The sequence below is a fragment of the Neophocaena asiaeorientalis genome, unplaced genomic scaffold (genome assembly GCF_003031525.2).
Source record: "Neophocaena asiaeorientalis asiaeorientalis breed wild unplaced genomic scaffold, Neophocaena_asiaeorientalis_V1.1 scaffold629, whole genome shotgun sequence".
Lineage (NCBI taxonomy): Eukaryota > Metazoa > Chordata > Mammalia > Artiodactyla > Phocoenidae > Neophocaena > Neophocaena asiaeorientalis.
In genome coordinates, this window is record NW_020175468.1 from 428,038 (window position 1) to 444,504 (window position 16,467).

Sequence of the window (16,467 nt, forward strand, 5' to 3'; positions counted from 1 at the left end):
ATAAAATAGTGTACCCACTCACAGAAGACATTATTGTTGTGGTAGGCTGAGAAATGCACCCCCCAAGTATCCACACCCTCATAGCTATAACATATTGAGTGTTACTTTAAATGTCTAAAGGCAGTTTGCAGATGTGATCTACTTAAGATCATGACATGGGAGATGATCCTGGATGGTCTGGTAAATGTGTTATAATCCCAAGGGTCCTTACATGCAGGATACGGTAGAATTAGACTCATGTAGAAGTTGGTGATGTGACAGAAGCAGAGCAACAGAGATGAAGAGATTTTAAGAGGCCACCTTGCCGCCTTTGAAGATGGCAGAAGCAGACCATGAGGCAAAGGATCTAAGCGGCCTCTGGAGCCCAGAGGGAGTGAATTCTAACCTCAAGTATCCAGAAGGAGCACAGGGCTTTGGATCCATTTTACACTTCCGGCCTCCAGAACTGTAAAAAGAATAAATGTTGCTGGTTTAAGCCACTCAATTTTTGGTAATTTGTTACAGCAGCAATAGGAAAACTTAAAGAAATAATATATGTAGAAAATCAAGGTGATCTACATAAATTTCTAGAAAAATAAAATTTGCAATGTGTCAGTATGTAAGAACAACATACAACAATCTACTGCACTTCTACAAGCTAGCAATTTATACATGGAAACTGACATTACAAATACAATACCATGTATAAGTGTTCAAAACAGAAAACGTAGAAGAAATACGTGTGTGGGGGGTGGGATGAACTGGGAGATTGAGATTGACATATATACACTATTGACACTATGTATAAAACAGACAACTACTGAGGACCTACTGTGTAGCACAGGGAACTCTACTCAATGCTCTGTGGTGACCTAAATGAGAAGGAAATCCAAAGAAGAGGGGAAATACATACACGTATAGCTGATTCACTTTGCTGTACAGCAGAAACTAACAATATCGTGAAGCAACTAGACTCCAATTAAAAAAAAAAGAAATATGTGTAATTTTACAAGTCTTTTAAGTCTATTTCAATAATTATTACATTATTTCCAACTCAGTTTCTCTTAGCAGCCCTCCACTAATAATTATATGATCTGTAATCAATAATAATCTCTGTCCTAAAATGTTTGATCTCTTTCTCATGGTTTTGTTCTACTCCTCAGCTAGCCACAATCTTGGGCAATTATTTCCACAGTTAGTATCTCTCCACCCTTGTTCCTGACTCAAGGGAAATGGGTCTTCTGTATCCACCCTAATAGTGAACCATTCTTGCCTCAATAAATCCAACTTCATCTTGGATAATCTTCCTTGTAGGGTTATGTGGGTATCAGTGTATTTACATCTTATTTAACTATTCACTCATTGGTAATATTGGCCTATGAAATAAAAGTACAGACAGAACAGAAAGTCCCCACAACCATAATTATATATAAAGATAACCCATAAAAAAAGTCAAGAGATACTCACAAAATTAAATACAGATGTTGAATAGTTGAAGGATACAAATAATTTGTCTTGTTAGTGTAGCATCATGGTTAAGAAACAACTTTACAACCAGACAACATGGACTCAAATCCAGATTCAGCCACTTATGGGATGGGATTAAATGAGCTTTCAAATTTGCCTCTGTCCTGACTTCCTTCATCTGTGAAATAAGAATAACATCAGTACTTATCAGAGAGTTGAAGAGTCCAGCAGTTATCATACGTAAAGCGTTAATAACAGCGACTCTTAAAATACGATATAAAAGATATCAAAATTAATATCATTTATTAAAGGAAATACACTTATTATATTGGGATGGGAACAAATTCTAAGTGGACGATATTGGGTGTCAGGTGCCGAGGTAAAAGTAGCACAGATCTAATTTTCCCTGCAAGACCCTCTGGCTCTGAATGTGAATACATCACTGGGAAAGGGCAGAATAGCCTCGAGGCATTTGCCAATGGAGATCATCTCCTTGTCACAAACTACAGTTGGAATCTTGGAGACTTCGTATCTTATTCATCATTGTGTTTTCATTTACTTCACTGTGTGATTCTTAACACTCGATTTTCAACCACCTGACTGTAGCCAGGTCCCACATTAAAGATTCAGTTCACCGTCTTGCCACTCCAGTCAAAGGCTTAAAGGAACTCTCTTTCTTCGTGTTTACAGAGCACCTGCTTTGCACCTGTCATTGCCTTATGTGCATTTGCATGTCTCAAAAGTGTCAAAACAACACAATGATATATAGATCCCTTGGTGTAAAAGGGGAAAAATGTAAATTAAATATATAATCTGGGTCACATTGTGTGGAAGAAAAAAATAATTATAAGAAAGAATTATATTTAAAAAGGAAACAAATTTTACTACAGTTGTAAATGAACCATGTAACATATTGCTGAATACCAATATGTGAAATCAACACTTTAACATCCTTTGGGATATTGCTTTGTAAAACTTGCTTAGTAATGTTTATTATTAGTAAACATGTCCAAACATTAATTTTCATTAAACTAGTGTAAAAATATCTTAGCAATTTATCCAAATAGTATTTTCACAAGCATTTTCAACAACCAGATAATACAATATAACTTATGTGTGCAGTAGGAAAAGGAATGTAATAAAATATTGGCCTAAAGAATCCAAACAGGGGGCTTCCCTGGTGGCGCAGTGGTTGAGTCTGCCTGCTGATGCAGGGGACACGGGTTCGTGCCCCCGTCCGGGAAGATCCCACATGCTGCCGAGTGGCTGATCAAGATAGAAAGCCCAGAGGTAAACCCACGCACCTATGAAAAGGAGGCAAGGATATACAATGGAGAAAACACAGTCTTTTCAATAAGTGGTGCTGGGAAAACTGGACAGCTACATGTAAAAGAATGAAATTAGAACACTCCCTAACACCAAACATAAAAATAAACTCAAAATGTATTCGAGACCTAAATGTAAGACCGGACACTATAAAACTCTTAGAGGAAAACATAGGAAGAACACTCTTTGACAGAAATCACAGCAAGATCTGTTTTGATCCACCTCCTAGCGTAATGGAAACAAAAATAAACAAATGGGACCTAATGAAACTTCAAAGTTTTTGCACAGCAAAGGAAACCATAAATAAGATGAAAAGACAACTCTCAGAATGGGAGAAAATATTTGCAAACGAATCACCGGACAAAGAATTAATCTCCAAAGTATATAAACAGCTCATGCAACTCAATATTAAAAAAACAAACAACCCAATACAAAAATGGGCAGAAGACCTAAATAGACATTTCTCCAAAGAAGACATACAGATGGCCAAGAAGCACATGAAAAGCTGTTCAACATCACTAATGATTAGAGAAATGCAAATCAAAACTACAATGAGGTATCACCTCACACCAGTTAGAATGGGCTTCATCAGAAAAGCTACAAACAACAAATGCTGGAGAGGGTATGGAGAAAAGGGAACCCTCTTGCACTGTTGGTGGGAATGTAAACTGATACAGCCACTATGGAGAACAGTATGGAGGTTCCTTAAAAAACTAAAAATAGAATTACCTTATGATCCAACAATCCCACTACTGGGCATATACCCAGAGAAAACCACAATTCAGATAGACACACGCACACCAATGTTCATTGCAGCACTATTTACAATAGCCAGGTCATGGAAGCAACCTAAATGCCCATTGACAGATGAATGGATAAAGAAGATGTGGTACATATATATAATGGAATATTACTCAGCCATAAAAAGGAACGAAATTGGGTCATTTGTTGAGACGTGGATGGATCTAGAGACTGTCATACAGAGTGAAGTAAGTCAGAAAGAGAAAAACAAATATCGTATATTAAATCATATATGTGGAATCTAGAAAAATGGTACAGGTGAACCGGTTTTCAGGGCAGAAATTGAGTCACAGATGTAGAGAACAAACGTATGGACACCAAGGGGGGAAATTACCAAATTCGTTACATTTCTCCCCAGTATGAATTTTTTGGTGAAATCTTCAGGACATACTGTTTTCTTAAAGGTGTTTCCACATTCAGTACATGTGTACAGTTTCTGATCTGCATGAATTACCTCATTACACCCAAGGTGTGAATATTTGATGAAAAACATTACAACATTCGTTACCTTTGAAAGCTTGCTCTCCAATATAAATCCTCTCCTGTTCCACAGTTCTGATCTCTGGGTTAAAGCTTTAGCAGGCACAGTACTCTTGTGTGGTTTCTCTGGAAGACATATTCTGAAGTCTAGTGCACTCTGAAGCCTGGAGGAAGCGCCTGCCCATACATTTCCAGGATTTCTCTTCAGTATGGACTCTTGTTGCCTACAGCTTCAACTCAAGGTGAAAATTCTGCCACTCCCATTGCATTTGTAAGGGATCGCTCCACTATGTTCCCCAACCTTTGATGTTTGGGTAAAATCCTTCCCACAAACATTACATTTGTGTGGTTTGTCTCCAGGATATATATGCTTACATACCTAAAGAGTGAGCAATAATTTCTAAAACTGCCATATTCATAGCATTTGTGAGTATAAAGTATTCAGTAAACCCTGAGTTTAAGACAGTACCTAAAAGCCTAGCCACATTCCGTACACTTGTAAGGGTCTCTCCAGTATGGATTATCCGATGCCTGGTGAGATGTGAGCCCTGAGTAAATGTTTTACACACTCGTGTCACTTGTAAGCATTCTCTCCAGAACGAACTCTTTACTGAAGCCTGAGTTCAGACCATTGTCTAAAAGCCTTGACACACTCATTACATTTATACAGCTTCTATCTAGCATGAATTTTCTTATGAAGCCTAAGATATAAAGGCCTGACAAAAGCCTCGCCACATCTATTACATTTGTAAGTCTGTGAGTGAGTCTGGATCACCTGATGTCTTTTTAGACCTGAAAGCACCCTGACGCGTCTGCCACGTGCATTGCACTTGTGCGGCTTCTCTCCTGTATGAGCTCGCTCATGCTTTGCAAGCTGTGAACGCTTTCCAAACGCTTGCGACATTCACCACGCTGGTAAGGTTACGATTCGGGATTAATTACCTGATGGCTGGTTAACCAGGTCTGAACACAGAACCGAAGCTTTGCCAGGACACCCACATTTGTGTGGCTTTCCTCCAGCTTGACTTTTCTGAGCGTCCAACAGACTATACACTCTACCACACTCATTACGTGTGTAAGGTTTCGCTCTCGTGTGGGTGCTCCAATGATGTGCAGAGTGAGTCCTCTGACTGAAGGCCCTGCCACGTACACCACATTTATATGGTTTCCCTCCTGTGTGGATTCTTTGATGTCTAGTGAGGTCTGAGCCCTGAAGAAAGGTTACGTCACATTCATTACACTTGGAAGGTTTTTCCCTGTGTGCTTCTTGGTCTTGTGTCAGTACTGAAGGATCATTCTCATACATACCAGAAATGCTGGTACAGCCACTAGGGGTTCTTCGAAGTGGTGAAACTGAGGCAATACTGTTGACAGTCCTCACAGCCTGATTACATTCAACAATCTTCCCTTCAGTTTGACGTATCTGCAGTTCATCTTGAAAGCTTGATCCACGCCTATTTTCAATGGGCTTATTTCCTGCATCGCTTCTACTATGTTGATCTCTTCCAACAGTGAGATTTTCGTCATGGTTTATAGACATTCCTTTGTGATCTCCTTCATCATCTCTCCACTGACACTCAAAACCATGCATATATTCCTGGATTTCCCTGAGGTAAAAGCCTTTGATTTCATGGCGTTCAGGGCTTGCCACCATCACTGTCTGAAATACTTCTCCTTTATCACTGTTTGCTTTTGGTTGTAATTTCTTGATCATATGTATATGAGACATATCTACAAGATATAAAGAACCATAGGTATCCTATTAATTACAATTCATAAATTGTTTCATGTTGAAAACATGATACTACACAAGGAATAATACCCATCCTGAACAGAATCATGAATCTTCTCAACGATGATCTTCAAAATTTAAGGAACGCTAAAGGAATAGAACTCTTTAATAAAGAAAGAGTGATCACATGTAATTCAAATTGATTTTAGGGTAGCTTGGTTTCAAACGCACTATGAGAAAAACATTCATGGTGTGCAAACTTATGTTAGCTCTCAAACAAAGGGTATTTTCCCATCACGACCCCAAAGCACATTCTAATTGGCAGTAAGCACACTGCCATTCGTAATTGAGGAGAAAAAATATTATATTATACACACTTTAGGCATACTTATTATACATAATTAAATGCTAAAGAACAGACAATATATTATAATGGTAAATAATCCAAAAGAAGCTACCTAATGTTAAAAAAAAAAGGCAGTTTAGAATTGTATGACAAATATAGCATTGAGAGAATAAAGAATTCATCTAAAACAATTTTTTTTTCAATCCTGACCAGGGACTGAACCCGGGCGCCACGGCAGTGAAAGTGCTGAATCCTAACCACAGGACTGGGAATTCCCTAAAACAATTTTTTTTTTTAACATCTTTATTGGGGTATAATTGCTTTACAATGGTGTGTTAGTTTCTAAAAATACTTTTCTAAATACCTGTTATAAATCTACCAGTAGAAAGAAGAATAGGCATTTTATGACATTAACAAATAGTTTGGACTTCCCTGGTGGCACTGTGGTTAAGAATCCTCCTGTCAATGCAGGGGACACTCACCGCAACTAGAGAAAGCCTGAGCACAGCAACAAACACCCAACACAGCCAAAAATAAATTAATTAATTATTTTTTAAAAAATGGTTCATGTCAGTTACATTGCATAATACACACTGAAAGACCATCATCTGTAAATAAAAAAATTAATAAATGAAATATTCTCTACTTACATAACAGCCATTCAATACAGCAATCCCCTGTCTATACAGTAACCTCAGATTATGCAGTTCATTGGCCCCAACATATATGTAAAGAAAAATGCTTTGAACATTTATTAACTAGAGTCAGAGACAAAGTTTTTGGGAAAAAAATGTAAACTAACAACAGACAAGATGTAATGTAGGGCTTCCCTGGTGGCGCAGTGGTTAAGCATCCACCTGCCAATGCAGGGGACATGGGTTCGAGCCCTGGCCAAGAAGATCCCACATTCCACGGAGCAACTAAGCCCGTGCGCCACAACTACTGAGCCTGCGCTCTAGAGCCTGTGAGCCACAACTACTGAGCCCACGTGCCACAACTACTGAAGTCTGTATGCCTAGAGCCTGTGCTCCGCAACAAGAGAAGCCACCATAATGAGAAGCCTGTGCACCACAACAAAGAGTGGCCCCCGCTCACCACAACTAGAGAAAGCCTGCATGCAGCAGCGAAGACCCAATGCAGCCAAAAATAAATAAATTCATTAAAAATTTTTTTTTGTTGGTACAACCAATATGGAGAACAATATAGAGGTTCCTTAAAAAACTAAAAATAGAACTACCATATGATCCAGCAATCCCACTCCTGGGCATATATCTGGAGAAAACCATCATTTGAAAAGATACATGCATCCCAATGTTCATTGCAGCACTATTTACAATAGCCATGGAAACAACCTAAATGTCCATTGACAGAGGAATGGATAAAGATGTGGTACATAGATAAACAATGGAATATTACTCAGACATAAAAAAGAATGAAATAATGACATTTGCAGCAACATGGATGGCCCTAGAGAGGATCATACTAAGTGAAGTAAGCCGGACAGAGAAAGACAAATATCATATGATAGCACCTATATGTGGAATCTAAAAAAAAAATGATACAAGTGAACTTATTTACAAGACAGAAACAGACTCACAGACTTCAAAAACAAACATATGGTTACATAGGGGAAATGTGTGTCGGGGGGAGGTGGGGATAAATTAGGAGATTGGGATTAACATACACACACTGCTGTACATAAAATAATCAACAAGGACCTACTGTACAGCACAGGGAACTCTACTCAGTATTTTGTAATAACCTATATGGGAAAACAATCTGAAGAACAATGGATATATGTATAACTGAATCACTTTGCTGTACACCTGAAACTAACACAACATTGTAAATCAACTATACTCCAATATAAAATAAAAATTAAATTTAAAAAAAGCAAAAATAAAAAGGTCTAATTAACACACAAAAAAATAAAATAAAATATATTGGGGAAGACACTGAACCAGCTATTTACTAAGCAAAATGCAATGTAATCTCATTTTCATGAGCTGTTTCAATATAATACTTGAGTCTAGGAATTTGTAAAAAGTGTGGCCTGTATTATTTGGAGATAATACCAAGTTTCTCTGAGTACATATATTTCAGTCTAATAAATCAAAATGTCCCTAGAACTCAGGAAGCAGTGAAATGTGAGAAGAGTTTATGGAAAGAAAAAGCCTTTGGTTTTGACTATTCACACACCTAGGATGGATCTGGAAGAGGGAATCAGACACTGCATAACACTGAAGGTCCAGTATGTGTTTTTACCTCAAAGCCTAAGAGGAGACCTTGCTATATGAGCTGTTTTTGGATGGGGAGAGATTGCCATATGTTTTTTCTGTATTTTCTGGCAAAACTCAGCTGAATGATGAAGGTAAGGCAACAAAGTAAACACGTCTTGGGATTTTTAAAATATTTTTAGTTGTGACGAAATACACATAAAACCTAACATTTTAACTCTTATTAAGTGTACAGTTCAGCGGCACTAAGTACCTTGATACCGTTGTGCAACTATCACCACCACCCATCTCCACGATCCTTGCCTAGTAAACTGTAACACTCTACACCATGAACAGTAACTCCCTATTGCCCTCTCCCTCGGCCCCTGGCAACCACCCTTCTACTTTCCGTCTCTGGACTTGACTGGTCTAGGTACCTCATATAAGTGGAATCAGACAGTATCTGTCCTTTTGCGATTGGCTTATTTCACTTAGCATAATGTCCTCAAGGTTCATCCGTGTTGTAGCATGTGTCAGAATTAAATTCTTTCTTTTTGGGTCTGAATAACATTTTATCGTTGACCACATTACGTTTCTCTTTGTGTGTCAGTGGACATTTGGTTGCGTCCACCTTTTGGCTATTGTAAATAATGTTGCTCTGAACATGCCTGTACAAATTTCTCTTTGAGTCTTCTCTTAGTTCTTTGGGGTATATATCCAGAAGTAGAATTTTTGGATCATATGTTAATTCTAGGTTTAACTTTTTTTTTTACAGAATGAATTTAAATTTATTTATTTATTTTTGGCTGTGTTGTGTATTTGTTTCTGTGCCAGGGCTTTCTCCAGTTGCGGCAAGCGGGGGCCACTCTTCATCGCGGTGCACGGGCCTCTCACTGTCACAGCCTCTCTTGTTGCGGAGCACAGGCTCCAGTCACGCAGGCTCAGTAGTTGTGGCTCACGGGCCCAGTTGCTCCACGGCATGTGGGATCTTCCCAGACCAGGGCTCAAACCTGTGTCCCCTGCATTGGCAGGCAGATTCTCGACCACTGCGCCACCAGGGAAGCCCCTAGGTTTAACTTTTTGAGGAACCATTTGTTTTCCAAATTAGCTGCACCGTTTCACAATCCCACCAACAGTGGATAAGGTTTACAGTTTCACTACCTCCCTGCCAACATTTGTTATTTTCTGTTGTTTTTTAAATAATAGTAGCCGTCCTAATGGATGTGAGGTGGTATCTCATTGTAGAATGTTTTTAAGATGGGAAATCGACAAGTAAAAATATCAACCGGGTACTGGGATATTTAGAGGCTGAAATATTTTGTATTAAGTGATATCGCAATTAGTTTGAGGGAAGACAGGAGTCAGTTCGGACTCCCATGTCCTCTATGGAGGAAATATACCTATGGTGGAATCTTCACATTTCTAGAATAGCAGACGAGGAGGGTGTGGGTGAATAACCTTTTTGTTTATGTGGATTTTTCTTTAGGAAAAGATCTAAGGGAACAAAACAGGAGAATCAAAAAGTGGGGGAGTATAACTGATTCACTTTGTTATAAAGCAGAAACTAACACACCATTGTAAAGCAATCATACTCTAATGAAGATGTTAAAAAATAACAATAATTTTAAAAAAACAAAAAATAATTTTAAAAAAAAGTGAGGGAAATGAACAATTCCTCAATCACATAGAAAGATTAGAATATACCCTTATTCGTGATTGCTAGATTTAAGGATCCAAAAAATTTAAAGGAGTTTCAACAAATGCACAATATATTCAAACTTGTGTCAAAAAATATATATATAAAGAACATTTTCCAGGGCTTCCCTGGTGGCGCAGGGGTTGAGAGTCCGCCTGCCGATGCAGGGGACACGGGATCCAGCAGTTGTTAGACCACAAAGTCTCAAACACTAAAAAAATTTTTAATAAGACAGATAATATTTTATCATCATCAAATAATACCACTTGGAAAACTGTACATTCAGAAATTTTAAAATATTGAAAACCTTAAAGAGTCACTATTTGTTTAGATAATTAGAATTTATGTATATGAAAAGATAAGAAAATTCTTGTGTCAACCCTGTGATATTTAGTTAATGAAAAAAATTATTTAGAGGAAATAAGATAGCTGCAAATTCACATATTAGAAGTTCACTGGACAATCCATGTCCTACGGGCCCAATTCAAGAATTTTTAAAGAAAGGTATAGTGTAAATCCAACAAAAGGCAAAAATGAAAATTATATTAAATATAACAAAATGTTCTTTTGAAATATTGGCTTTAAAATGTGCAAAAGGCTTCCCTGGTGGCCCAGTGGCTAAGAATCCGCCTGCTAATGCAGGGGACATGCGTTCGAGCCCTGGTCCAGGAAGATCCCACATGCCATGGAGCAACTAAGCCCATGCACCACAACTACTGAGCCTGCGCACCACAACTACTGAGCCCACGTGCCACAACTACCAAAGCCTGCACACCTACAGCCCGTGCTCCACAACAAAGAGAAGCCACCACAATGAGAAGCTCACGCACTGCAAGGAAGAGTAGCCCCCGCTCACCGCAACTAGAGAAAGCCCATGTGCAGCAACGAAGACCCAATGCAGCCAAAAGTAAATAAATAAAATGAACTTATTAAAAAAAACAATAAAATAAAATAAAATGTGCAAAGACACACACATAGTAGATGACTATTGATAGAGATTGTCAAAACCTGTAGAGATTACTTAGAACAACTTTATATTAACTTGAAAATTGAGAAGAATGATTTTTACAAATATAGATCACTAAAACTGAATTAAGAAGGATTAGAAATAAGAGAAACATAAATAACTTCAAAACTTTGAAATATTCAACAAGACTGATTGTTTTACAGGAAAATTTCCCACATTTGCAAGGTATTGGCAGTTCTCTTCATTTACAAACTTTTTTCAATACAGAAGATATGAAAATGTGTAATACTGCTATTATATCCCTCATGTTAAGACATCAAAAAAAAGCAGTCTGACTTCTGAAGTTTGAGGCAAAATGGATCATTAAAATACACAATGTGACTGAGTAGATGTTACTCTAGTAATAAATGGTATTTTAAAATATGTGGTATTACACAGCCTGCTGTGGTGTGAACAATGAGAACACTGGCCTCCATTATACCAACAGCTTCAGAGAAGCACTTGAAACATTTCAACACTCAGTTACATTTATAGAAATCTACAACACAACATTGTAAATCAACCATACTTCAATAAAATTTAAAACAAAGTAAAATAAAATAAACATACACCCAGCATACAGGATCAGGAAGAAAATTAATCTGATCGTGTCCATCAACAATGAATATAGAACTTTATATTGATGGTCAAATGTTGAGAGTGTGTTATGGACTTATACACACGACCAAATGTAAAATGGATGGCTAGTGGGAAGCAGCCGCATAGCACAGGGAGATCAGCTCGGTGCTTTGTGACCGCCTAGAGGGGTGGGATAGGGAGGGTGGGAGGGAGACGCAAGAGGGAGGGGATATATGTATACGTATAGTTGATTCACTTTGTTATACAGCAGAAACTAACACACCATTGTAAAGCAATTATACTCCAAAAAAATGTTTAAAAAAATGTTAACAAGCATTTCTGTTTAGGTCAGGAATAAATTGAGAATTGATCTCTGAATATCACTTCTACTCAAGAGTACAGTAGAATCTGTAGCCATTACAGCCAGTAGGTCAGAAGCATGGGAGGCCTAGGACTTGTGATTGGCATCTGAAGTGGGGGTAGTGTTGTGCAACTGAGGCCTTAATTCTTTGGAGGCTGTACTTACTCCAAGTAGTTGGTATCAAAATTCAATTGTAGGACATGCAGTTGGTGTCCCAAGAGCTGGAGAATTGCTTGGTGTGGGGAAAACCCCCATATGTTTGTTGTCACAAGTGTTGTAACTGAAACAGCTCACCCTATCACTGATCATTAAAAAAGACCCTACTGGACTTCCCTGGAGGTCCAGTGGTTAAGACTCCACACTTCCATTGCAGGGGGCACGGGTTCAATCCCTGGTCAGGGAACTAAGATCCCACATGCTGCACGGCACAGCAAAAAAACAAACAAAAAAAAATCAAATCAAAATGAATTAAATACTTAAGTGTCAGACCTGAAACTGTAAGACCCCTAGAAGAAAACAGGGGAAAAGCTTCTTGACAACGGCCTGTGGAATAATTTTTTTTTTATTTGACAACAAAGCTAATTAGACAAATGTGACCACATCAAACTAAAAGTTTCTGCACAGCAAAAGAATCAATCAAGAGTGAAAAGGCAAGGACTTCCCTGTTGGCGCAGTGGTTAAGAATACCCCTGCCAATGCAGGAGACACGGTTTCGAACCCTGGTCTGGGAAGATCCCACATGTTGCAGAGCAACTAAGCCCATGTGCCACAACTACTGAGCCTGTGTGCCACAACTACTGAAGCCCACACACCTAGAGCTCGTGCTCTGCAACAAGAGAAGCCACCACAATGAGAAGCCTGCGCACCACAACAAAGAGTAGCCCCCGCTCGCCGCAGCTAGAGAAAGCCTGTATGCAGCAACAAAGACCCAACGCAGACAAATAAATAAAATAATTTATTAAAAAAAAAAGAGTGAAAAGGCAGGGACTTCCCTGGTGGTCCAGTGGCTAAGACTCCATGCTCCTAATGCAGGGGACCCAGGTTTGATACCTGGTCAAGGAACTAGATCCTGCATGCCACAACTAAAGATCCTGCATGCCACAACTAAAGATCCTACATGCCGCAACTAAGACTGGTGTAGCCAAATAAATAAATAATTTTAAAAAAATAATAAAATTAAAAAAGAGTGAAAAGGCAATCTACAGAATGGGAGAAAATATTTGCAAACCATATATTTGATAGGGGGTTAATATCCAAAATATGTAAGGAACTCATCTCGATAGCAAACTCCCCCAAATAATCCAGTTAAAAAATGGGCAAAGGACCTAAACAGACATTTCTCAAAAGAAGACATACAAATAGTCAGCAGGTATATGCAAAGATACCCAACATCACTAATCAGGGAAAAGCAAATCAAAGCCACCATGCTATATCGTTTTATACTTGTTAGAATGCTTATTATTTATTTTTTTTAATAAATAATTTTATTTATATATTGATTTATTTTTGGCTGCATTGGGTCTTCGCTGTTGCACGCGGGCTCTCTAGTTGCACAGAGCAGGGGCTACTCTTCGTTGTGATGTGCGAGCTTCTCATTGTGGTGGCTTCTCTTGCTGCAGAGCACGGGCTCTAGGCGCACAGGCTTCAGTAGTTGTGGCACACGGGCTCAGTAGTTGTGGCTCGCAGGCTCTAGAGAGCAGGCTCAGTAGTTGTGGTGTATGGGCTTAGCTGCTCCATGGCATGTGGGATCTTCCCGGACCAGGGCTCAAACCCATGTCCCCTGCATTGGCAGGCGGATTCTTAACCACTGCACCACCAGGAAGTCCCTAAGATGATTCTTAGAGAAACAAATGATAACAAATGTTGCCAAGGATATTTGAGAAAAGGGAACAGCGGTATAGCCACTACAGAAAACAGTATGGTGGGTTCTCCAAAAATTATAAATAGAACTACCATATGACTCAACAATCCCATTGCTGGTTATATATCCAAAGGAAATAAAATCAGGATCTCATAGAAGTACCAGTACTCCTATGTTCACTGCAGCATTATTCACAATAATCAAAGTATAGAAACAAATGAGCATCAACACAAGAATGGACAAAGAAAATGTTTTATAAACATGCAATGCAATCTTATTCAGCCTTAACAAATAAGGAAATCCTGTCATTGTTCAACAACATGGATAGCCCTGGAGGACTCTATGCTAAGTGAAACAAGACCGATGGAGAAAAATATTGTATGATCTCACTTTTATGTGGAACCTAAATAGTCAAACTCATAGAATCAGAGTAGCATGTTGGTTGCCAGGGATTAGCGGAGAGGGAAATGAGGAGATGGTGTCCAAAGGGTACAAAGTTTCAGTTATACAAGATAAATAAGTTCTGGAGATGTACGATATGACATACTACCTGTATCTAACAATACTGTACATGGTAGTACTCATGTTAAGTGTTCTTACCTCAAAAAAACTGCCCCTCCCAAACTTATTGCTAGACTCAACTGGTGACACTAGGCAATTCTATCAAATGTATGAAGAATAACAGCATTTGTATATAATTTCTTCCAGAAAATAGACCATGAATACTTTTTAACTCAATTTCTGAGACTACTATTACCATGGTAACAAAAATAAAGGCATTTGAAGAAAGCAATAACTACTAACTAAATCCCACATAAAAAATATGCAAAAATTCTTACAAAATATTAGTGACAGAAATTAGCAATATATAGAAAGAGGGACTGCCCTGGTGGTCCAGTGGCTAAGACTCCAAACTCCCAATTCAGGGGGCCCAGGTTTGATCCCTAGTCAGGGAACTAGATCCCACATGCTGCAACTGAAGATCCCGTGTGCCGCAACTAAGACCTGGTACAGCCAAATAAATAAATATTTCAAACAAACAAACAAACAATATATAGACAGAACTGTACACGATGACCAAAAGGGGTTCACTCCAGGGATGCAAGGCTGTTTTAACATTTAAAAAACAATCAACATAAATCACAGTAGCACCAGATTACAGTGGAAAAATCATAGCATCCTATCAATTGATGCAGAAAAAGCATTCGACGATATTCAACACTCAGTTTAAGCTTTCAGAGAACCAGGAATAGAGGGAAATTTCCTCAACTCAATAAAGAACACCTAAGAAAGCTTACCTTACAACAAACATCATTCTTAATGGTGAAAGACTGAATGCTTCCCCCACAGAGACTGAGGATAAGACAAGGATGTCCGCTCTTACCACTGTCAGTCAACATGCAATTAGAAGTTACAGCCAATGAAATAAGGGAATAAAAGGAAATAGAAGTGATAAAGAACAGAAAGAAGATGTAACAGTGCATCCATCAGCAGGAGGTACCATCGTGGTGGTGGGCTGAACAATCACCTCCCGCCACCAAAGGGCAGCCGCATCCTCACCCCTGTACCCTTCAAGTGTTAAGGATCTTGAGATGAGAGATTATCCTGGATTATCGGATAAACATGGTATAATCGGAAGGGGCTGAATAAGAAGGATGCAGTTGGACTTGGCCACACAGAAGCTGCTACTGTGGTGGAAGCAGGACAGAGAGAAAAAGATATTAAGATGGTACCTGGCTGACTCTGACGATGGATGAAGCGGCAAAGCATAGACGCAGTCTGCAGAATTTGCAAAGTGCAAGGAAATAAATTCCTCCGTGGAATGTCAGGGTTACAGTTCTGTTAACATACCCATTTTAGATGTCTGACCTGAACTGAAAGAGAATAAATTTTGTTTTAATCCACCTAGTTTGTGGTAATTTCTTACCGCCTGATGAAATAAAATTTATATTTTAAGGCAAAACAAGAAAAAAGTTAACATAAAGTTCTGTTTGGGCCTCCTCCTTCCCAAATGTGCAATGTGCACCTGCATTACACATTAAGCACAGCTCCTCAAAGGTGGGAGTGCCTGCCCGGCCGACCGGAGAGGTCACATTTTTTCCCTGTCTTTTGACACTAGCAATTTAACTTCTTACAAGAATAGCGTTCTTTCCCAACTCTGTAGGGGGTCATGGCGACTTGCTGCTCGCGTTGTATGTACTCACCTGGACTACGTATCCTTGGTGAACTTTATGTCAAGTATCAGTATGTCATTCTGAGGCACGATCCTTTGTCTCGAAAATGTGTATGACTGTACCTTGAACTCTAACAGCTGGAACAGTTCTCAGAGCTTTCGGAGAATCTGCTTCCCGGATTATAGCCCTCAATTTGGCGTGCATAAAATTCCCCTTTTTTTTTTCTTCTTGATAGATAATTGAATTTTCGTCAACAAGCTGCATTAGGAAACTAATGAAATGATATATACAGACAAGTCCAAGTCATCTGCGAATACCTCTAGAATAAGTGAGACTAGTAAGTTCTGAGGATACAAGATCAACATTCAAAAATCTATTGTATTTCTATATAGTAGCAATTAACACATGGAAACAAGTTAAAAATAACATGTCCGATTATTCAA

General features: G+C 38.7%; 1 protein-coding gene across 2 annotated transcripts; it reads right to left on the reverse strand.

Annotated features, from left to right (window-relative positions):
• Positions 1-1,452: 1,452 nt before the first annotated feature.
• Positions 1,453-16,426, reverse strand: LOC112415436 (zinc finger protein 347-like). Of its 2 annotated transcripts, none has more exons than XM_024768441.1 (3): positions 15,584-16,426; positions 5,362-5,784; positions 1,453-1,624 (listed from the first exon to the last, which is right to left on the reverse strand). In XM_024768441.1, the coding sequence occupies exons 1-3, from the start codon at positions 15,618-15,620 to the stop codon at positions 1,569-1,571; spliced, it is 516 nt and encodes a 171-aa protein (XP_024624209.1). In that variant the 5' UTR covers positions 15,621-16,426; the 3' UTR covers positions 1,453-1,568. The 2 variants fall into 2 exon arrangements, with proteins under 2 accessions (XP_024624209.1, XP_024624207.1); XM_024768439.1 differs by having other exon boundaries at positions 4,996-5,784.
• Between the last annotated feature and the right edge of the window lie 41 nt (positions 16,427-16,467).

Excerpts from the sequence above, each read along its gene's own strand:
- LOC112415436 (XM_024768439.1), bottom strand. The coding sequence starts at position 15,620 with ATGCTTTGCCGCTTCATCCATCGTCAGAGTCAGCCAG. Across the intron at positions 5,785-15,583 it reads CCATCGTCAGAGTCAGCCAG|ATATGTCTCATATACATATG; the intron begins GTACCATCTTAA and ends TATATCTTGTAG. Across the intron at positions 1,625-4,995 it reads CCTGGTTAACCAGCCATCAG|ATGAAGGAAGTCAGGACAGA; the intron begins GTAATTAATCCC and ends CTTATTTCACAG.